General features: G+C 41.5%; 1 protein-coding gene across 1 annotated transcript in view; it reads right to left on the minus strand.

The window, feature by feature from the left end:
• The window catches only part of LOC129851335 (plasma membrane calcium-transporting ATPase 2-like), a 229,177-nt gene that overhangs the window by 50,918 nt on the left and 154,742 nt on the right, over nt 1-23,517 (minus strand). The window contains exons 10-13 of the mRNA XM_055917802.1: nt 21,535-21,777; nt 6,722-6,856; nt 6,371-6,477; nt 4,778-5,012 (exon numbers count right to left, since the gene is read on the minus strand). Coding sequence (XP_055773777.1) covers nt 4,778-5,012; nt 6,371-6,477; nt 6,722-6,856; nt 21,535-21,777 — 720 coding nt within the window. The remainder of the gene's footprint in view (nt 1-4,777; nt 5,013-6,370; nt 6,478-6,721; nt 6,857-21,534; nt 21,778-23,517) is intronic.

Raw genomic sequence — 23,517 nt, forward strand, 5'->3', positions numbered from 1 at the left:
TAATGGAGTAGTAGTATAATGGAGTAGTAGTAGTATAATGGAGTAGTAGTAGTATAATGGAGTAGTAGTAGTATAATGGAGGAGTAGTAGTATAATGGAGTAGTAGTATAATGGAGTAGTAGTAGTATAATGGAGTAGTAGTAGTATAATGGAGTAGTAGTAGTATAATGGAGTAGTAGTAGTATAATGGAGTAGTAGTATAATGGAGTAGTAGTAGTATAATGGAGTAGTAGTAGTATAATGGAGTAGTAGTAGTATAATGGAGTAGTAGTAGTATAATGGAGTAGTAGTAGTATAATGGAGGAGTAGTAGTATAATGGAGTAGTAGTATAATTGAGTAGTAGTAGTATAATGGAGTAGTAGTGTAATGGAGTAGTAGTAGTATAATGGAGGAGTAGTATAATGGAGTAGTAGTAGTATAATTGAGTAGTAGTAGTATAATGGAGGAGTAGTAGTGTAATGGAGTAGTAGTAGTATAATTGAGTAGTAGTAGTATAATGGAGTAGTAGTATAATTGAGTAGTAGTAGTATAATGGAGTAGTAGTAGTGTAATGGAGTAGTAGTAGTATAATTGAGTAGTAGTAGTATAATGGAGTAGTAGTATAATTGAGTAGTAGTAGTATAATGGAGGAGTAGTATAATGGAGTAGTAGTGTAATGGAGTAGTAGTAGTATAATGGAGTAGTAGTAGTATAATGGAGTAGTAGTAGTATAATGGAGGAGTAGTATAATGGAGTAGTAGTAGTATAATTGAGTAGTAGTAGTATACCGGAGTAGTAGTATAATGGAGTAGTAGTATAATTGAGTAGTAGTAGTATACCGGAGTAGTAGTGTAATGGAGTAGTAGTATAATTGAGTAGTAGTAGTATAATTGAGTAGTAGTAGTATAATGGAGGAGTAGTATAATGGAGTAGTAGTAGTATAATGGAGGAGTAGTATAATGGAGTAGTAGTAGTATAATGGAGGAGTAGTATAATGGAGTAGTAGTAGTATAATGGAGTAGTAGTATAATGGAGTAGTAGTAGTATAATGGAGTAGTAGTATAATGGAGTAGTAGTAGTATAATGGAGTAGTAGTGTAATGGAGGAGTAGTATAATGGAGTAGTAGTATAATGGAGTAGTAGTAGTGTAATGGAGTAGTAGTAGTATAATGGAGTAGTAGTAGTATAATGGAGGAGTAGTATAATGGAGTAGTAGTATAATGGAGTAGTAGTGTAATGGAGTAGTAGTAGTATAATGGAGTAGTAGTAGTATAATGGAGTAGTAGTAGTATAATTGAGTAGTAGTAGTATAATGGAGTAGTAGTATAATGGAGTAGTAGTGTAATGGAGTAGTAGTGTAATGGAGTAGTAGTAGTATAATGGAGTAGTAGTAGTATAATGGAGGAGTAGTATAATGGAGGAGTAGTATAATGGAGTAGTAGTAGTGTAATGGAGGAGTAGTATAATGGAGTAGTAGTATAATGGAGTAGTAGTGTAATGGAGTAGTAGTGTAATGGAGTAGTAGTAGTATAATGGAGTAGTAGTAGTATAATGGATTAGTAGTAGTAGTATAATGGAGTAGTAGTATAATGGAGTAGTAGTAGTATAATGGAGTAGTAGTAGTATAATGGAGGAGTAGTAGTATAATGGAGTAGTAGTGTAATGGAGTAGTAGTAGTATAATGGAGTAGTAGTAGTATAATGGAGTAGTAGTAGTAGTATAATGGAGTAGTAGTATAATGGAGTATTAGTAGTATAATGGAGTAGTAGTAGTATAATGGAGGAGTAGTAGTATAATGGAGTAGTAGTGTAATGGAGTAGTAGTGTAATGGAGTAGTAGTATAATTGAGTAGTAGTAGTATAATGGAGGAGTAGTATAATGGAGTAGTAGTATAATGGAGTAGTAGTAGTATAATTGAGTAGTAGTAGTATAATGGAGTAGTAGTATAATGGAGTAGTAGTGTAATGGAGTAGTAGTGTAATGGAGTAGTAGTAGTATAATGGAGTAGTAGTAGTATAATGGAGGACTAGTATAATGGAGTAGTAGTATAATGGAGTAGTAGTAGTGTAATGGAGTAGTAGTAGTATAATGGAGTAGTAGTAGTATAATGGAGGAGTAGTATAATGGAGTAGTAGTATAATGGAGTAGTAGTATAATGGAGTAGTAGTGTAATGGAGTAGTAGTAGTATAATGGAGTAGTAGTAGTATAATGGAGTAGTAGTAGTATAATTGAGTAGTAGTAGTATAATGGAGTAGTAGTATAATGGAGTAGTAGTGTAATGGAGTAGTAGTGTAATGGAGTAGTAGTAGTATAATGGAGTAGTAGTAGTATAATGGAGGAGTAGTATAATGGAGTAGTAGTATAATGGAGTAGTAGTAGTGTAATGGAGGAGTAGTATAATGGAGTAGTAGTATAATGGAGTAGTAGTGTAATGGAGTAGTAGTGTAATGGAGTAGTAGTAGTATAATGGAGTAGTAGTAGTATAATGGATTAGTAGTAGTAGTATAATGGAGTAGTAGTATAATGGAGTAGTAGTAGTATAATGGAGTAGTAGTAGTATAATGGAGGAGTAGTAGTATAATGGAGTAGTAGTGTAATGGAGTAGTAGTAGTATAATGGAGTAGTAGTAGTATAATGGAGTAGTAGTAGTAGTATAATGGAGTAGTAGTATAATGGAGTATTAGTAGTATAATGGAGTAGTAGTAGTATAATGGAGGAGTAGTAGTATAATGGAGTAGTAGTGTAATGGAGTAGTAGTGTAATGGAGTAGTAGTATAATTGAGTAGTAGTAGTATAATGGAGGAGTAGTATAATGGAGTAGTAGTATAATGGAGTAGTAGTAGTATAATGGAGTAGTAGTAGTATAATTGAGTAGTAGTAGTATAATGGAGTAGTAGTATAATGGAGTAGTAGTGTAATGGAGTAGTAGTGTAATGGAGTAGTAGTAGTATAATGGAGTAGTAGTAGTATAATGGAGGACTAGTATAATGGAGTAGTAGTATAATGGAGTAGTAGTATAATGGAGTAGTAGTGTAATGGAGTAGTAGTGTAATGGAGTAGTAGTAGTATAATGGAGTAGTAGTAGTATAATGGAGTAGTAGTAGTAGTATAATGGAGTAGTAGTATAATGGAGTAGTAGTAGTATAATGGAGGAGTAGTAGTATAATGGAGTAGTAGTAGTATAATGGAGTAGTAGTAGTATAATGGAGTAGTAGTAGTATAATGGAGGAGTAGTAGTATAATGGAGTAGTAGTAGTATAATGGAGGAGTAGTAGTATAATGGAGTAGTAGTGTAATGGAGTAGTAGTAGTATAATGGAGGAGTAGTAGTATAATGGAGTAGTAGTAGTATAATGGAGGAGTAGTAGTATAATGGAGTAGTAGTAGTATAATGGAGTAGTAGTAGTATAATGGAGGAGTAGTAGAATAATGGAGTAGTAGTGTAATGGAGTAGTAGTAGTATAATGGAGGAGTAGTAGTATAATGGAGTAGTAGTAGTATAATGGAGTAGTAGTAGTAGTATAATGGAGTAGTAGTATAATGGAGTAGTAGTAGTATAATGGAGTAGTAGTAGTATAATGGAGGAGTAGTAGTATAATGGAGTAGTAGTGTAATGGAGTAGTAGTATAATGGAGTAGTAGTATAATTGAGTAGTAGTAGTATAATGGAGGAGTGGTATAATGGAGTAGTAGTATAATGGAGTAGTAGTGTAATGGAGTAGTAGTGTAATGGAGTAGTAGTAGTATAATGGAGTAGTAGTAGTATAATGGAGGAGTAGTATAATGGAGTAGTAGTATAATGGAGTAGTAGTGTAATGGAGTAGTAGTAGTGTAATGGAGTAGTAGTAGTATAATGGAGTAGTAGTGTAATGGAGTAGTAGTAGTATAATGGAGTAGTAGTAGTATAATGGAGGAGTAGTAGTATAATGGAGTAGTAGTAGTATAATGGAGTAGTAGTAGTATAATGGAGGAGTAGTAGTATAATGGAGTAGTAGTAGTATAATGGAGGAGTAGTATAATGGACTAGTAGTATAATGGAGTAGTAGTGTAATGGAGTAGTAGTGTAATGGAGTAGTAGTAGTATAATGGAGTAGTAGTAGTATAATGGAGGAGTAGTATAATGGAGTAGTAGTATAATGGAGTAGTAGTGTAATGGAGTAGTAGTAGTGTAATGGAGTAGTAGTAGTATAATGGAGTAGTAGTATAATTGAGTAGTAGTAGTATAATGGAGTAGTAGTAGTATAATGGAGTAGTAGTAGTATAATGGAGTAGTAGTAGTGTAATGGAGTAGTAGTAGTATAATGGAGTAGTAGTAGTATAATGGAGTAGTAGCATAATGGAGTAGTAGTAGTATAATGGAGTAGTAGTAGTGTAATGGAGTAGTAGTAGTAGTATAATGGAGTAGTAGTATAATGGAGTAGTAGTAGTATAATGGAGTAGTAGTAGTATAATGGAGTAGTAGTATAATGGAGTAGTAGTATAATGGAGTAGTAGTATAATGGAGTAGTAGTAGTGTAATGGAGTAGTAGTATAATGGCTGTGCAGTGGCTTCAAAACAGTGCCCCATGTCCGTCATCTAGGGCTACTACATATCATTGGGTCAGATGGGATCCTCTATGCTGACCATACAGACAGCTGTCAGCTCACTGACACACACATACAGCCTACACACACACACACACACACACACACACACACACACACACACACACACACACACACACACACACACACACACACACACACACACACACACACACACACACACACACCTCCATGCCGAACACACACAGCCTACCTCTGGTCTGACAGGGTCCTCTATCCCGACCACACAGACGGCCGTCAGCTCATTGAGAATGTCGTTCTCGTTGTCCCAGAGTGGTTCTGGGTCGGCAGGGAAGTCACGGTACGCCACGCAGATGGTCCGCAACCCGTCACACGCCATCGGCTCGATCACCTTCTTCACCATCTCGTCCTTATCTCGGGGACGGAACACCCGTGGCTCGCCTTCCTGGTTCAGGATCTTAGTGCATCTGGGGGGGGGGGGGGCAAAGGTTAGAGGTCAGGGGTTAGTGTTTAGGGTAATGGCCTCGTTAATGGCAGTCCCGAGTTTAAGTGCCACAATCCAAAAACAAGCAGATCAGTGACGAAAACATCATAAATGCAGTGTTTGCAGCTGCAATCAATCCACCCTAGCTCCTTAGGCCCTCTGCAAAGGAGATCTGAGAGCATTGTATCGCATGTCAGATCTCAACTAGTGCCTAGAGCGTAGAGGCTAGAGGGTAGAGCCTAGAGCGTAGAGGCTAGAGGGTAGAGCCTAGAGCGTAGAGGCTAGAGGGTAGAGCCTAGAGCGTAGAGGCTAGAGGGTAGAGCTTAGAGGGTAGAGCCTAGAGGGTAGAAGGTAGAGCCTAGAGGGTAGAGCCTAGAGCGTAGAGGCTAGAGGGTAGAGCCTAGAGCGTAGAGCCTAGAGGGTAGAGCCTAGAGGGTAGAGCCTAGAGGGTAGAGCCTAGAGGGTAGAGCCTAGAGGGTAGAGGCTAGAGGGTAGAGCCTAGAGGGTAGAGCCTAGAGGGTAGAGGCTAGAGGGTAGAGCCTAGAGGATAGAGGCTAGTGGGTAGAGGCTAGAGGGTAGAGCCTAAAGGGTAGAGGCTTGAGGGTAGAGCCTAGAGGGTAGAGCCTAGAGGGTAGAGGGTAGAGCCTAGAGGGTAGAGGGTAGAGCCTAGAGGGTAGAGGCTAGAAGGTAGAGCCTAGAGGGTAGAGGGTAGAGCCTAGAGGGTAGAGCCTAGAGGGTAGAGCCTAGAGGGTAGAGGGTAGAGCCTAGAGGGTAGAGGGTAGACCTAGAGGGTAGACCTAGAGGGTAGAGCCTAGAGGTTAGAGCCTAGAGGATAGAGGGTAGAGGGTAGAGCCTAGAGGGTAGAGGGTAGAGCCTAGAGGGTAGACCTAGAGGGTAGAGCCTAGAGGGTAGAGGGTAGAGCCTAGAGGGTAGACCTAGAGGGTAGAGCCTAGAGGGTAGAGGGTAGAGGGTAGAGCCTAGAGGGTAGAGGGTCGAGCCTAGAGGGTAGACCTAGAGGGTTGAGCCTAGAGGGTAGAGGGTAGAGCCTAGAGGGTAGACCTAAAGGGTAGAGCCTAGAGGGTAGAGCCTAGAAGGTAGAGGCTAGAGGGTAGAGGGTAGAGCCTAGAGGGTAGACCTAGAGGGTAGAGCCTAGAAGGTAGAGCCTAGAGGGTAGAGCCTAGAAGGTAGAGGCTAGAGGGTAGAGGGTAGACCTAGAGGGTAGAGCCTAGAGGGTAGAGCCTAGAGGATAGAGGGTAGAGGGTAGGGGCTGCTTTCCTTTCTGGATACAGCGCTGGAAACTGAAGACATCTATCGTATCACATCCAGCTGTAAACCACTCACTTCTTCAGGACGATCTCAGAGGCTCCCTTGCTGTACATCCTGAAGCTGCCGTCTGATAGTTTGATGACAGTGGACATGGACTTCCTGGCCGAGTTGAAGGTGTACACCTGGTACAATCAGAATTATAATTCAGAACAAGAATTAGAAAAGAATTAGAATTAGAGACATAATTAGAATTAGAGACAGAATAAGAATTAGAGATAGAATTAGAGACAGAATTAATTAGAATAGAGACAGATTTAGAGACAGAATTAGAATTAGAGACAGAATTAGAATTAGAGACAGAATTATATAAATAATAATCATCACCACCACTACCACAAATAACCTAAACAATAATGGTGTGTAGACCTTGTAGAGTTTCTCCTCTGGGATCTGGTTGCGGATGGGCTGATAGTCTCTCTTCAGGTCCAGCACCAGGCCAAGCAGACCACACTCTGTCTTGTTGCCCACTTGCATGGGCAGACCACCCTCCTTGGTGGCAGGCTGGGGAGATGGAGAGAGAGATACCGAACCATGGGGTGAGAAGTCAAATTGTGTGTTTGAGATTGACTACATTGTGAGGCTCCTCAGAGGAGTCAATTTCAGAAAACATTAAAAAAGTGATGCTTTTTAGATAAAACTATACGTCACCAAATAATGGATTAAAACACTGTTTGCATCGAAGGTCTACAGTAGCCTCAACAGCACTCTGTAGGGTAGCACCATGGTGTAGCCGGAGGACAGCTAACTTCCATCCTCCTCTGGGTACATTGACTTCAATACAAAACCTAGGAGACTCGTAGACCTCAGCCCCTTCCATAGGCCTACATGGTAATTGTGACCACTTCCGGAGGACGTCCTCCAACCAATCAAAGCTTTTGTGTTATGAACTGACATGTTGTCCATCCAATCATAGGATTAGGATCAGAGAATTAACCTAGAGTGGTGTATGGGGGTTCTACGTGTTGAGAAGCTTGGTGAGTTGGTGACATATTGGATAGAGATTGTGATAGTTGAGCATTTTTAGGATACTATTTAATTCAAATTAGTTTCTTCAAACTACAGGAGACGGAGGAGTTAGATTATATATTGTTTTCTTGGTTTTAGAGTTTATTTTTGTGTGGAGTTAGTGCAATTTATTTCAATTTGCCTTGCTAACTTTTGTAGCAAGTGCTAACGTTAGCTAGCTACCGGAGTGCAGTTTTCTCCTCCTAAATGGCTAGCTAACGCTAACAACAATGTAGTGGATGTTTGCTGAAGAACCCCTTTCATTGCCCACATCAGACTCAAGCTTCTTGGATAAAGCATTGATCATGTAATGAACAAATGTCTATGTATTCAAACTAATATTAGAAGAACAAAAACACTTCAGAGATATGGCGGATGTTATAGTGTTGAGACTGGATGTGGTAGTGTTGAGACTGGATGTGGTAGTGTTGAGACTGGATGTCGTAGTGTTGAGACTGGATGTGATAGTGTTGAGACTGGATGTGGTAGTGTTGAGACTGGATGTGGTAGTGTTGAGACTGGATGTCGTAGTGTTGAGACTGGATGAAGTAGTGTTGAGACTGGATGTTATAGTGTTGAGACTGGATGTCATAGTGTTGAGACTGGATGTTATAGTGTTGAGACTGGATGAAGTAGTGTTGAGACTGGATGTTATAGTGTTGAGACTGGATGTCATAGTGTTGAGACTTGATGTGGTAGTGTTGAGACTGGATGTGATAGTGTTGAGACTGGATGTCGTAGTGTTGAGACTGGATGTGATAGTGTTGAGACTGGATGTGATAGTGTTGAGACTGGATGTGATAGTGTAGAGACTGGATGTCGTAGTGTTGAGACTGGATGATATAGTGTTGAGACTGGATGTTATAGTGTTGAGACTGGATGTGGTAGTGTTGAGACTGGATGTTATTGTGTTGAGACTGGATGTGATAGTGTTGAGACTGGATGTCGTAGTGTTGAGACTGGATGTCGTAGTGTTGAGACTGGATGTGATAGTGTTGAGACTGGATGTGGTAGTGTTGAGACTAGATGTTATTGTGTTGAGACTGGATGTTATAGTGTTGAGACTGGATGTCGTAGTGTTGAGACTGGATGTGATAGTGTTGAGACTGGATGTTATAGTGTTGAGACTGGATGTTATAGTGTTGAGACTGGATGTTATAGTGTTGAGACTGGATGTTATAGTGTTGAGACTGGATGTCGTAGTGTTGAGACTGGATGATATAGTGTTGAGACTGTTGAGACTGGATGTCATAGTGTTGAGACTGGATGTTATAGTGTTGAGACTGGATGTGATAGTGTTGAGACTGGATGTTAGTGTTGAGACTGGATGTTATAGTGTAGAGACTGGATGTTATAGTGTTGAGACTGGATGTCATAGTGTTGAGACTGGATGTTATAGTGTTGAGACTGGATGTGGTAGTGTTGAGACTGGATGTGGTAGTGTTGAGACTGGATGTGGTAGTGTTGAGACTGGATGTCGTAGTGTTGAGACTGGATGTTATAGTGTTGAGACTGGATGTGGTAGTGTTGAGACTGGATGTCGTAGTGTTGAGACTGGATGTCGTAGTGTTGAGACTGGATGTCGTAGTGTTGAGACTGGATGTGGTAGTGTTGAGACTGGATGTGATAGTGTTGAGACTGGATGTGGTAGTGTTGAGACTGGATGTGGTAGTGTTGAGACTGGATGTGGTAGTGTTGAGACTGGATGTGGTAGTGTTGAGACTGGATGTGATAGTGTTGAGACTGGATGTGATAGTGTTGAGACTGGATGTGGTAGTGTTGAGACTGGATGTGGTAGTGTTGAGACTGGATGTCGTAGTGTTGAGACTGGATGTCGTAGTGTTGAGACTGGATGATATAGTGTTGAGACTGGATGATATAGTGTTGAGACTGTTGAGACTGGATGTCGTAGTGTTGAGACTGGACGTCGTAGTGTTGAGACTGGATGACTGGATGTCGTAGTGTTGAGACTGGATGTTATAGTGTTGAGACTTGATGTGGTAGTGTTGAGACTGGATGTGATAGTGTTGAGACTGGATGTCGTAGTGTTGAGACTGGATGTGATAGTGTTGAGACTGGATGTGATAGTGTTGAGACTGGATGTGATAGTGTAGAGACTGGATGTCGTAGTGTTGAGACTGGATGACTGGATGTCGTAGTGTTGAGACTGGATGTCGTAGTGTTGAGACTGGATGTCGTAGTGTTGAGACTGGATGTGATAGTGTTGAGACTGGATGTGATAGTGTTGAGACTGGATGTTATAGTGTTGAGACTGGATGTTATAGTGTTGAGACTGGATGTTATAGTGTTGAGACTGGATGTCGTAGTGTTGAGACTGGATGTTATAGTGTTGAGACTGGATGTTATAGTGTTGAGACTGGATGTGATAGTGTTGAGACTGGATGTTAGTGTTGAGACTGGATGTTATAGTGTAGAGACTGGATGTTATAGTGTTGAGACTGGATGTCATAGTGTTGAGACTGGATGTTATAGTGTTGAGACTGGATGTCATAGTGTTGAGACTGGATGTTATAGTGTTGAGACTGGATGTTATACTGTAGAGACTGGATGTCATAGTGTTGAGACTGGGTGTCGTAGTGTTGAGACTGGATGATATAGTGTTGAGACTGGATGATATAGTGTTGAGACTGGATGTCATAGTGTTGAGACTGGATGTTATAGTGTAGAGACTGGATGTCGTAGTGTTGAGACTGGATGTCGTAGTGTTGAGACTGGATGTCGTAGTGTTGAGACTGGATGTTATAGTGTTGAGACTGGATGTTATAGTGTTGAGACTGGATGTGATAGTGTTGAGACTGGATGTGATAGTGTTGAGACTGGATGTGGTAGTGTTGAGACTGGATGTGGTAGTGTTGAGACTGGATGTGATAGTGTTGAGTCTGGATGTCGTAGTGTTGAGACTGGATGTTATAGTGTTGAGACTGGATGATATAGTGTTGAGACTGGATGTCGTAGTGTTGAGACTGGATGTGATAGTGTTGAGACTGGATGTTATAGTGTTGAGACTGGATGTCGTAGTGTTGAGACTGGATGTTATAGTGTTGAGACTGGATGTTATAGTGTTGAGACTGGATGTTATAGTGTTGAGACTGGATGTTATAGTGTTGAGACTGGATGTTACAGTGTTGAGACTGGATGTTATAGTGTTGAGACTGGATGTTATAGTGTTGAGACTGGATGTCGTAGTGTTGAGACTGGATGTCGTAGTGTTGAGACTGGATGCCCACTCAGACTGTTCTTTCAGGCTTCCTGATAGAGATTAGAAAAAAAAGTCAAATTTCTTTAATTCTGAGTATTTTAATAGAGTAAAACAATATAATGGGTTATGTTTTGGTCGTTCAAGGGATATTTTTACTTTGAAATAAAATGACTGTGTGGGACATTTAAATGAGTTGTGACCAGTATTCTGTATGTAATATAAATATATTACTAAGACGCTATCCTGTCAGTCGTTACAGTACTAAGGAGTGTTTTACATTTACAATTAACCGCATCATCTGATTATTTGTCTCTTCTGAAATTAAACCATATTTAAACCATCAAGGGACATATTTTAAACTATGTCTGTCATTGAAACAAACCCGATTCCATGATTAGAAGAACAAAACTTCTGTCTTTCATCATTTCCTTAAACAATAAAAAGCTAATTTACTAACATTCCTGGAAATGTATATTTATTGTTTTGTAAAGAAACGCTGTCATCACTGCAGCATCTTAGAAGGGTATTTGTTTTGGTGGCTAGTGGCTCTTGACCTCAATACTGCACCATCTTAGAAGGGTATTGGTTCGGTGGCTAGTTGCTCTTGGCCTCAACACTGCAGTATCTTAGAAGGGTATTGGTTCGGTGGCTAGTGGCTCTTGACCTCAACACTGCAGCATCTTAGAAGGGTATTGGTTCGGTGGCTAGTGGCTCTTGGCCTCAACACTGCAGCATCTTAGAAGGGTATTGGTTCGGTGGCTCTTGGCCTCAACACTGCAGCATCTTAGAAGGGTATTGGTTTGGTGGCTAGTGGCTCTTGACCTCATTACTGCAGCATCTTACCATTTATTGTGGTTCTATGCTTTACATTTTGAGATTTGAAGTGGAGATTTGAAGTGGACATTTGAAGTGGACATTTGAAGTGGATTTTTGAAGTGGACATTTGAAGTGGACATTTGTAGTGGAGATGTGAAGTGGAGATTTGAAGTGGAGATTTGTAGTGGAGATTTGTAGTGGAGATTTGTAGTGGAGATTTGTAGTGGATATTTGAAGTGCTTGCTTACCTTCATTTTACAGTACAGAGGTTAGAGTTTTCAATGTGAAGGGCCAGTTCTCAAACAGTAGACCATTTCATATGTCACTTCAGCCCCTCAGCGTGTGAGGACTGTTATGTTGGTATCTGGGTTTAACAGCAGAGTGCTGTTGTACACGTGTGTGTTAGCTGGCTATGACAAGGACAAGAGACGGCAGCACATGCAGTCCTCTCCAATGTACCTCTTCGGATTGAGCTCTACTTCTGCCGAGCCTCACTGTGTGTGTGTGCGTGTGTGTGTGTGTGCGTGCTCGTGCGTGTGTGCGGTGTGTGTGTGCGTGCGTGCGGTGTGTGTGTGCGTGCGGAGGACTCAGAGAGGATACATCTAAACACTGTGATTGTAATGTGAAGATGAGCCTCCTGGTTCTGTCATCCCCAGCCGTCATCAGCAGAACTGTCAATCACTGAGAAGGCGCTGTCATGACAGCACAGTGTGACACTGTGATGACACAGTCCTCTACATAGTGTTGAACCTAGCTATCAGCCTCCATGATCCTCTGTCTCAAAATAATCCTTATTCATATTAGCCGCTATAGCCGTCTAAAAATCATTTCAAAAGCTTGCTAATGCCTGACCAATATAATTGTTGTTTTATGTCTGTATCTCTGTAATGTATCTGGATCTACAGTATATTTCTGTATGTGTACTGTATCTATGCAAAACAATAAGGACCGCGATGGAAATAAGTTACCTGACTTTATAGTGCAAACCCATGTCATGTTTTAAATCTGTGTACTGTGTATATACTGTATGGGGTATTTATGGCCGTGTGGAGCTACGAGTGACGCAGCAGGTCTAAGGCACTGCATCTCAATACAAGACGCGTTACTACAGTCCCCGGTTCGAATCCAGGGCTGTATCACTTCCGGCCGTGATTGGGAGTCCCATAGGGCGGTGCACAATTGGCCCAGCGTTTTCCGGGGCCGGGGGAGTAGGCCGTCATTGTAAATAAGAATTTGTTCTTAACTGACTTGCCTAGTTAAATGAAGGTTCTAGAATGAAGGTTCTAGAATGAAGGTTGTAGAATGAAGGCTGTAGAATGAAGGTTCTAGAATGAAGGTTGTAGAATGAAGGTTGTAGAAGGAAGGTTCTAGAATGAAGGTTCTAGAATGTAGGTTGTAGAATGAAGGTTCTAAAATGAAGGTTGTAGAATGAAGGTTGTAGAATGAAGGTTCTAGAATGAAGGTTCTAGAATGAAGGTTGTAGAATGAAGGTTCTAGAATGAAGGCTGTAGAATGAAGGTTGTAGAATGAAGGTTGTAGAATGAAGGTTCTAGAATGAAGGTTCTAGAATGAAGGCTGTATAATGAAGGTTGTAGAATGAAGGTTGTAGAATGAAGGCTGTAGAGTTAAGGTTCTAGAATGAAGGCTGTAGAATGAAGGTTGTAGAATGAAGGTTGTAGAATGAAGGCTGTAGAATGAAGGTTGTAGAATGAAGGCTGCAGAATGAAGGCTGTAGAATGAAGGCTGTAGAATGAAGGTTCTAGAATGAAGGTTGTAGAATGAAGGTTATGGAATGAAGGTTCTAGAAGGAAGGTTGTAGAATGAAGGTTCTAGAATGAAGGTTCTAGAATGAAGGTTGTAGAATGAAGGTTGTAGAATGAAGGTTGTAGAATGAAGGTTGTAGAATGAAGGCTGTAGAAGGAAGGTTCTAGAATGAAGGCTGTAGAATGAAGGTTGTAGAATGAAGGTTGTAGAATGAAGGTTCTAGAATGAAGGTTGTAGAATGAAGGTTGTAGAATGAAGGTTGTAGAATGAAGGCTGTAGAATGAAGGTTCTAGAATGACGGCTGTAGAATGAAGGTTGTAGAATGAAGGCTGTAGAATTAAGGTTCTAGAATGAAGGCTGTAGAATGAAGGTTGTAGAATGAAGGTTGTAGAATGAAGGTTCTAGAATGAAGGTTGTAGAATGAAGGTTGTAGAATGAAGGCTGTAGAAGGAAGGTTCTAGAATGAAGGCTGTAGAATGAAGGTTGTAGAATGAAGGTTGTAGAATGAAGGTTCTAGAATGAAGGTTCTAGAATGAAGGTTGTAGAATGAAGGTTGTAGAATGAAGGCTGTAGAATGAAGGTTCTAGAATGACGGTTGTAGAATGAAGGTTGTAGAATGAAGGTTGTAGAATGAAGGTTGTAGAATGAAGGTTGTAGAATGAAGGTTGTAGAATGAAGGCTGTAGAATGAAGGCTGTAGAATGAAGGTTGTAGACTGAAGGTTGTAGAATGAAGGCTGTAGAATGAAGGTTGTAGAATGAAGGCTGTAGAATGAAGGTTGTAGAATGAAGGTTGTAGAATGAAGGCTGTAGAATGAAGGTTCTAGAATGAAGGTTCTAGAATGAAGGTTGTAGAATGAAGGTTGTAGAATGAAGGCTGTAGAATGAAGGCTGTAGAATGAAGGTTCTAGAATGAAGGTTGTAGAATGAAGGTTGTAGAATGAAGGCTGTAGAATGAAGGCTGTAGAATGAAGGTTCTAGAATGAAGGTTCTAGAATGAAGGTTCTAAAATGAAGGTTGTAAAATGAAGGTTCTAGAATGAAGGTTGTAGAATGAAGGTTGTAGAATGAAGGTTGTAGAATGAAGGTTCTAGAATGAAGGTTCTAGAATGAAGGTTCTAGAATGAAGGTTCTAGAATGAGTGTTGGAGTTTGCTAAAGTGTGAGTGGGTAGGCTACAATGACTGTGTGCTTCCTAATATGGACATCCAAGTCTGTTCCTGTACATCTTTGGGTGAAAATGTTCAAACAAGCATGTAGGATCCTGTTGACGGGTAGAAACACAGGCATGCAGCCAGCCGAAGGACCTACTATTATATAAAGACAGAAAGGAACATTTCAATAAGGCTTGGTTCACCTCATTTTTAGATGTGTCGTTCTACGCCGGCTTGTCGTGGGGAGAATGGTGTGAACGGTAACAGTCCATATCACACCATTGGTGCTGTCTGTCAACTTAATGGTAGATACAGTACCAGTCGAAAGTTTGGACACACCTACTAATTCAAGGGTTTTTCTTTATTTTTACTATTTTCTACATTGTAGAATAATAGTGAAGACATCAACACTACGAAATAACACATATGGAATCATGTGGTAACCAAAAAAGTGTTAAACAAATCAAAATATATTTAATATTTGAGATTCTTCAAAGTAGCCACCCTTTTCCTTGATGACAGATGTGCACACTACCCTCCCTCTAAGACACCTACACCACCCGATGTCACAGGAAGGCCAAAAAGATCATCAAGGACATCAACCATCCGAGCCACTGCCTGTTCTGATTAAAGAAGCAATAAAACTGGCCTTCTTTAGACTAGTTGAGTATCTGGAGCATCAGCAGCATGGGTTCGATTACAGGCTCAAAATGGCCAGAAACAAATAACTTTCTTCTGAAACTCATCAGTCTATTCTTGATCTGAGAAATGAAGGCTATTCCATGCGAGAAATTACCAAGAAACTGAAGATCTCGTACAACACTGTGTGCTACTCCCTTCACAGAACAGCGCAAACTGGCTCTAACCAGAATAGAAAGAGGAGTGGGAGGCCCCGGTGCACAATTGAGCAAGAGGACAACATTATTAGCCTGGGATCTAGACCACGTGATAATGGCCAGGCAACAACACAATTAGCCTGGGATCTAGACTACGTGGTAATGGGCCAGACAACAACACAATTAGCCTGGGATCTAGACCACGTGCTAATGGCCAGGCAGTAAAGCACCAACTTCTCTTCACACTACTAACAAGAAAAGGACTAATGACGCATCCCTCTTCAGGGGATCTGTTAGTCTGCCCTCTCTCAGTCTGATTCCCCAAAGCTCTACCGCTGACACGGTCCTGTCTGGTGTGACTGTTCTGTAGTCACATCGCTGACACGGTCCTGTCTGGTGTGAATCTTCTGTAGTCACACCGCTGACACGGTCCTGTCTGGTGTGACTGTTCTGTAGTCACATCGCTGACACGGTCCTGTCTGAAGTGACTGTTCTGTAGTCACATCGCTGACACGGTCCTGTCTGGAGTGATTGTTCTGTAGTCACACTGCCTACACGGTCCTGTCTGGTGTGACTGTTCTGTAGTCACATCGCTGACACGGTCCTGTCTGGTGTGACTGTTCTGTAGTCACATCGCTGACACGGTCCTGTCTGGTGTGAATGTTCTGTAGTCACACCGCTGACACGGTCCTGTCTGGTGTGACCGCTGACACGGTCCTGTCTGGTGTGACCGCTGACACGGTCCTGTCTGGTGTGACCGCTGACACGGTCCTGTCTGGTGTGACTGTTCTGTAGTCACATCGCTGACACGGTAATGTCTGGTGTGACTGTTCTGTAGTCACATCGCTGACACGGTCCTGTCTGGTGTGACTGTTCTGTAGTCACATCGCTGACACGGTCCTGTCTGGTGTGACCGCTGACACGGTCCTGTCTGGTGTGACCGCTGACACGGTCCTGTCTGAAGTGATTGTTCTGTAGTCACATCGCTGACACGGTCCTGTCTGGTGTGACCGCTGACACGGTCCTGTCTGGTGTGACCGCTGACACGGTCCTGTCTGGTGTGACTGTTCTGTAGTCACACCGCTGACACGGTCCTGTCTGGTGTGACTGTTCTGTAGTCACACCGCTGACACGGTCCTGTCTGGTGTGACTGTTCTGTAGTCACACTGCCTACACGGCCCTGTCTGGTGTGACCGCTGACACGGTCCTGTCTGGTGTGACTGTTCTGTAGTCACACCGCTGACACGGTCCTGTCTGGTGTGACCGCTGACACGGTCCTGTCTGGTGTGACCGCTGACACGGTCCTGTCTGGTGTGACTGTTCTGTAGTCACACTGCCTACACGGTCCTGTCTGGTGTGACTGTTCTGTAGTCACACTGCCTACACGGTCCTGTCTGGTGTGAAGAGACTAGATTATTATAGCGTGTGAGTTGGCTGCTCCAGCCACTCTGTCCTGTCTAGCCATGGACCCCTGAGATCAGAGCAGGTTACAGAGCAGGTGGGAAACAGGAGGCAACCTGAGGCCAGGCTCAGAGTTGTAACAGAGCTCAGAATACAAAACAAACACAATAAGAGTCAGGATTTCAGTCCTCACCTCTGACCCCCTAACATGCTGACCAGACCGGACACGTCGTGTGCGCGAGCGTCGCAAAATAAATTTAGAAATCCATGTTATTCAATTATTGCACCCACACTGCTTGCGCGCGCCAACGAGCGTCTGGGACACCAAGGGCTAAAATAGATCTCGTTCCTATTTCTGACGCAGATCGCGCTGCAAGTCCTGCCTCTCCCATCTCCTCATTGGTTTATAGAAGCAGGTACCCACGTGTCATCTCCTCATTGTTTATACCCACGTGGGTGATAGAAAGACGAACTGTTTTGCCGGTAGTTGTGGTAATACAATGAAAGTTTAGATGCGATCACCATATAATTTAAACGATGAAAAAGCCTGGAAGGAGGAGAGACCACTAGAAACGATTCGGTTGGCCGTTTTATATGTGGATTAATTGTCGGAGTAGAGGACCTTGTGCATTTCAGGTAAAATAACAACTCAATGTTTATATCCCAGGACAAATTAGCTAGCCGCAGCAAGCTAGCTAAATGGGACAAATTAACGTTAGCTAGCAAGTGCATGCTAACTAGCTAAATTGCCATACACGTTTAATGCTTTTCGACCTGTCCCCATATTAATGTCATTGGTTCAGAGTTTCTTTTGATATTTTAACCTGTGTGTCGTGATCGCGTTTGGTGTGGGGGGGGCAAAATACATTTATGCACGATGGCGCACGATGGCGCACGGTGGCGCACGGTGGCGCACGGTGGCGTACGGTGGCGCACGGTGGCGCACGGTGGCGTACGGTGGCGCACGGTGGCGCACGGTGGCGCACGATGGCGCACGCTCTCAGCCGGTTTAGTCAAGGTGTAACAGTAAACCCTCAGGTTCTATTTCAGAAGGCTGATACTGACGATAATCATCACCTCTGACCCCTGACCTCTGACGGATGATGCTGAGATCAGAATAGAGAGTGTGTTTCCTACACAACAGGAGTCTAGTAAACTATGACTACGTCCCAAATGGCACCCTAGTCCCTATTTAGTGCCCTACTTTAGACCAAGGCCATGGCACCCTAGTCCCTATTTAGTGCCCTAATTTAGACCAAGGCCATGGCACCCTAGTCCCGATTTAGTGCCCTACTTTAGACCAAGCCCATGGCACCCTAGTCCCGATTTAGTGCCCTACTTTACCAAGGCCATGGCACCCTAGTCCCTATTTAGTGCCCTACTTTAGACCAAGCCCATGGCACCCTAGTCCCAATTTAGTGCCCTACTTTAGACCAAGCCCATGGCACCCTAGTCCCGATTTAGTGCCCTACTTTAGACCAAGGCCATAGCACCCTAGTCCCGATTTAGTGCCCTACTTTAGACCAAGGCCATGGCACTCTAGTCCCGATTTAGTGCCCTACTTTAGACCAAGGCCATGGCACCCTAGTCCCTAATTTAGTGCACTATATAGGGAATAGGGTTACACCTCATTCTTACACAACAGTATACAGGAAATGTAAAAGTAGGACTCAACTTCCTGCGTTGAGAAAAGACGTATCTCAGGATAATATACTGTATTTCCTCAGTTAGTGGGAGGGATTTGGGACGAGGAAATGAATTATAAACTTACTCTACATATCAATCACACAAACCGCCCAAAACCTTTTCAGACATTATTCTCGAAGGTGGTTTAGAACAGAGAGAGAGGGAGAGAGATGATCCATTTCGAGTCTCTATCATGTGATGACTCAATCCACACCAGTGATTACATAATATCCTGTTACAAAGACAGCCCTACTGGTGCTATGCTGGCTGGGGGAAAGTAGAGGCTTCTGGGGGATGGAGTTCTAACAGAACAGAACAACAGAGGCCTCTGTGGTATGGAGTCATCTTGGTTTCTGGGCAGCTGTGGGAAGCAAGGGTTTCTGGGGGATGGAGTTGGATGAAGGAACAGAATAAGAGTCCTCCTGGTACTGAGAGAAGCATAGGATACTGGGGGATGGATTTCCAACAGAACAGAAACATAGGGACCTCTGGAGGATGTAGTTCTGTTAGTTGCTGGGCAGACTGTGGGAACCAGAGACTTGTAGGGGAAGGAGTCATTTGGTGTGCAACAATAGTTCGAACTTAGGTCCCTGCTGACTGACGCCAGTTTAAGAGGAATCTGAAATATTACAGTATTTTCTCTGTGTGATTATCAAAGCCTTCTTTGGCAGTCTAGAGAGACCAGAGCCATGATGTAAACTGAGATCCTCCACTCTGAGCTCTTTGAGGCAGTCAGGACAGGATGAGGCCTCAGAGGGCCTGCAGAGGGGAGTTCTGAGACTGAAGAGGTCCTACATGCATACCCGTGCTATCTTTGTAGAGGTTGAGCGTGTCCTCAAAATGTACATTGTTCTAGCTTTGAGGTTCTGAAGCCTCTGGAATGCAGCTAGCTGCCGTGAGGTGTTGTGAGCTATTATAAAGTTTGCCTAATTTCAGTTTACAGTTTTCCCGTTCTTAAATTTAGTTTGTGTCTTTTGGTTTTGTCCACCAGCTTCAAACAGAAGAAAATACAATATTTTTTGTTAGTTTAGATGGTACAATGATTCTCTACACTTACCTTGACACATACTGTAAACTGAAATTAGGCTATTATAATATAATATATAATATAATAATAATAATAATATATAATAACTATTATAATTGTAGCAACCATGAAATGGTGGAGCGATTTTTGCATACTCCATCTTTAAATGTAAAAAAGTAGTTTGAGTCTGCAGTCTGTAATCGACTGCATAGCCGACAGCCGGCACTAGTGGAAATCACTGATGTTACCAGTAACTTGGTATAGGAGCAGGGTGTATTAAAACCTCTAACGAGTCACAAACCCGGATCCGGGATCCCCCCCATCAAAAAAGCTGACTAGCATAGCCTAGCCTAAAGCCACAGGAATATGATATAATAAAATGTTCATGAAATCACAAGTCCAAGACACCAAATGAAAGACAAAGATCTTGTGAATCCAGCCAATATTTCAGATTCTTTAAGTGTTTTACAGCGAAAACACAATTTAGCATTATATTAGCTTACTACAATAGCCAACCACACAGCAGCATTGATTCATGCACGTTAGCGATAGCGAATAAACCAGCAAAATATATAATTTTTTTCACTAACCTTCTCAAAACTTCATCAGATGACAGTCCTATAACATCATACTACACAATACATATATTGTTTGTTCGAAAATGTGCATATTTAGCGGCACAAATCGTGGTTATACAATGAGAATAGTAGCCAAGCTGCCAACAAAATGTCGGGAGAAATCTTGGGAGAGGCACCTAATCTAATCAATAACTAATCATAAACTTGACTAAAAAATACAGGTTGGACAGCAAATGAAAGATACATTAGTTCTTAATGCAACCGCTGTGTTAGATTTTTAAAATTAACATTACTACGACATACAGCGTGCGCTAAAGCGAGACCGCACCGAAATTAATGGCGGAATAATAGTTTTACATTTTTCAACAGAACAACGAATTAACATCATAAATAGTTCTTACTTTTTGATGAGCTTCCATCAGAATCTTGTGCAAGTGGTCCTTTGTCCAGAATCATCGTTGCTCGGTTGTAGATTGCCGTCTTAGCAGCAAACATTAGCTATGTGGCCCAGACGTGCCCAACTCTTCATAATGCAGCACAAAGAAATATCCGAAAATCGCAATATACTGATATAAACTGATATAACTCGGTTTAAAATAACTACATTATGATGTCTTTAACATCTATATCGAATAAAATCAGAGCCGGATATATCTAAGGCCTATAACGAGAGCTTTTCAGAATGCCATCCTGAGGGCCTCCTTTGCGCCATGACGAACGTTGAAAAGAGTGCACCCCCGGTTCCATGAGCCTTTATATGGCCTCAGATCTGCCTAGCAACACCATTCCAATTCTCACTGCTTACTGACATCTAGGGGAAATCGTATGCAGTGCATGTCGACTCATAGATAACATGCAATTTAATAAACTGACCCTGGAACAGAGCATCGATTTCAGATTTCTCACTTCCTGACAGGAAGTTAGCTGCAACTTGAGTTCTGTTTTACTCACAGATATAATTCAAACGGTTTTAGAAACTAGAGAGTGTTTTCTATCCAATAGTAATAATAATATGCATATTGTACGAGCAAGAATTGAGTACGAGGCAGTTTAATTTGGGAACGAATTTTTACAAAGTCGAAATGGCGCCCCCCTATTGACAAGAAGTTTTAAGTAGTACTAGTGCTTAGTATTTTACCAGTATCTTGGTGGTGTATATAGTATTTTACCAGTATCTTGGTGGTGTATATAGTATTTTACCAGTATATTGGTGGGGTATATAGTATTTTACCAGTATCTTGGTGGTGCATATATTATTTTACCAGTATCTTGGTGGTGTATATAGTATTTTACCAGTATCTTGGTGGTGTATATAGTATTTTACCAGTATCTTGGTGGTGTATATAGTATTTTACCAGTATCTTGGTGGTGTATATAGTTTTTTACCAGTATATTGGTGGGGTATATAGTATTTTACCAGTATCTTGGTGGTGCATATAGTATTTTACCAGTATCTTGGTGGTGTATATAGTATTTTACCAGTATCTTGGTGGTGTATATAGTATTTTACCAGTATCTTGGTGGTGTATATAGTATTTTACCAGTATCTTGGTGGTGTATATAGTATTTTACCAGTATCTTGGTGGTGTATATAGTATTTTACCAGTATCTTGGTGGTGTATATAGTATTTTACCAGTATCTTGGTGGTGTATATAGTATTTTACTAGTATCTTGGTGGTGTATATAGTATTTTACCAGTATCTTGGTGGTGTAGGCGCTGTTGAGGGATATGGCATTGACCAGTATGTCCAGAGACTTGGCCGTCAGCGCTCCGGGGTCTGGTATCTCCTTGTAGTGGACGTCTCCCACGTAGCACGCTACGGCCGTCATGCGGTTGGTGGTCAGAGTGCCGGTCTTGTCGGAGCAGATGGCCGTGGCGTTCCCCATCGTCTCACACGCATCCAGGTGACGCACCAGGTTATTATCCTTCATCATTTTCTGTCGAGGAAATATCAACTAGCGTCACAACAACCTCAACAGAACAGTTGCTAACTAGAACCCGGCAAACACTCTACAGTGATATGTTGAACTATGTTGCGTATTTGGATACGTAGCTACAGATTCTTGGATTACTAAATAAAATGCCCCTGATGAGGAAGCATCTCAGAAGGTTCCCAGAACTTGGTGTTAAGTCGTTCTCATAACACAATTACTGTCCAGTTTGTGGTGACGATTATAGAATGTTTGTATACAGCATTTGACTGATGTTACAAGAACGTTCTCAGAAGCCATTTAGTCTGTTCTTTAAAATGTTCTAGAACACATTTAGTCTGTTCTTTAAAATGTTCTAGAACACATTTAGTCTGTTCTTTAAAAGGTTCTAGAACACATTTAATCACATTTAATAATTGTGATTTAATCATTATTTTAAAAAGGTTCCCAGAATGTGTCATTAGGTTGTGGGAACAGTCTGGTGGGAACATTGTGGGGACATCACAAAAGCTATGCTCCCAAAACACTAAATCTGTCCAGTTGTAGGAATGATTCTACAACGTTTATTTTAGGACGCAAAAACATTCATCTGATGTTACAAGAACGTTCTCAGAACCCATTTAGTCTGTTCTTTAAAAGGTTCCCAGAATGTTTAAATTAAGTTGTGGGAACGTTGTGTGGGCATGACAAGATATATGTTCTCAAAAAACTGTCCATTTGTGCAGATTATTACAATGTTTCTATTAGGTTGCAACAAACATTCACCTGGTGTTACAAGAACGTTCCCAGAACAAATGTTTTTAAAGTTCTTCAAAAGTTCCTAAAACATTGATTTAGTTTGTGGGAACATTGTGGGGAGAAGAGATAGGTTCCCAAAACACTAAAACGGTCCAGTGTGGATACATTACAAGAGATAGGTTTCCAAAACACATATGCTCAGTTGTGAGGAAATTCATACACTGTTTAAGTTAGGTAGCACAGCGCATTCCCTTAATGTTGTAAGAATGAAATGTCTGTTTTAATGATGTTTATAGCATATTTGTTTTAGGTTTAACATAACAGTCCTTTGATGTTTACACAATATACATTTTACCTTGTCTTTGAGATTTCTCAGAACATTTCAAGAATATTTAAAAAAAAATATATATATTTAAGTTTGACCTAATATTATTATTTTTTTAAACTGATTGGAATACATCCCCATGATGCTTCACTTCAGATTTAACGGCAGTTCACATTTGAATACGGCCTCCCGGGTGGCGCAGTGGTCTAGGGCACTGCATCGCAGTGCTAGCTGCGCCACCAGAGTCTCTGGGTTCGTGCCCAGGCTCTGTCGCAGCCGGCTGCGACCGGGAGGTCCGTGGGGCGACGTACAATTGGCATAGCGTCGTCCGGGGTTAGGGAGGGTTTGGCCGGTAGGGATATCCTTATCTCAGTATGTTAAAACATAATAAAATGTATGCACTCTACTGTAAGTCGCTCTGGATAAGAACGTCTGCTAAATGACTAAAATGTAAATGAATACTGGTATTGTAGGTGACATACATGGCATTTTCATTTCATTCACAGGACATTTGAACAGTATTTAATCATACAAACACAACCATATTTTTGTTTTTACACTTCATATGTTAACAATCTGCACATGTGGGGGGATTGAACGTGTAATGTTTTGTTTCCTAGCCAGATCATTAACCCTCTGCATCATCAAGGGGGAGAGTTATTTCGAAATTGAGAAAAAGGTAA

The sequence above is a fragment of the Salvelinus fontinalis genome, chromosome 3, assembly GCF_029448725.1.
Source record: "Salvelinus fontinalis isolate EN_2023a chromosome 3, ASM2944872v1, whole genome shotgun sequence".
Lineage (NCBI taxonomy): Eukaryota > Metazoa > Chordata > Actinopteri > Salmoniformes > Salmonidae > Salvelinus > Salvelinus fontinalis.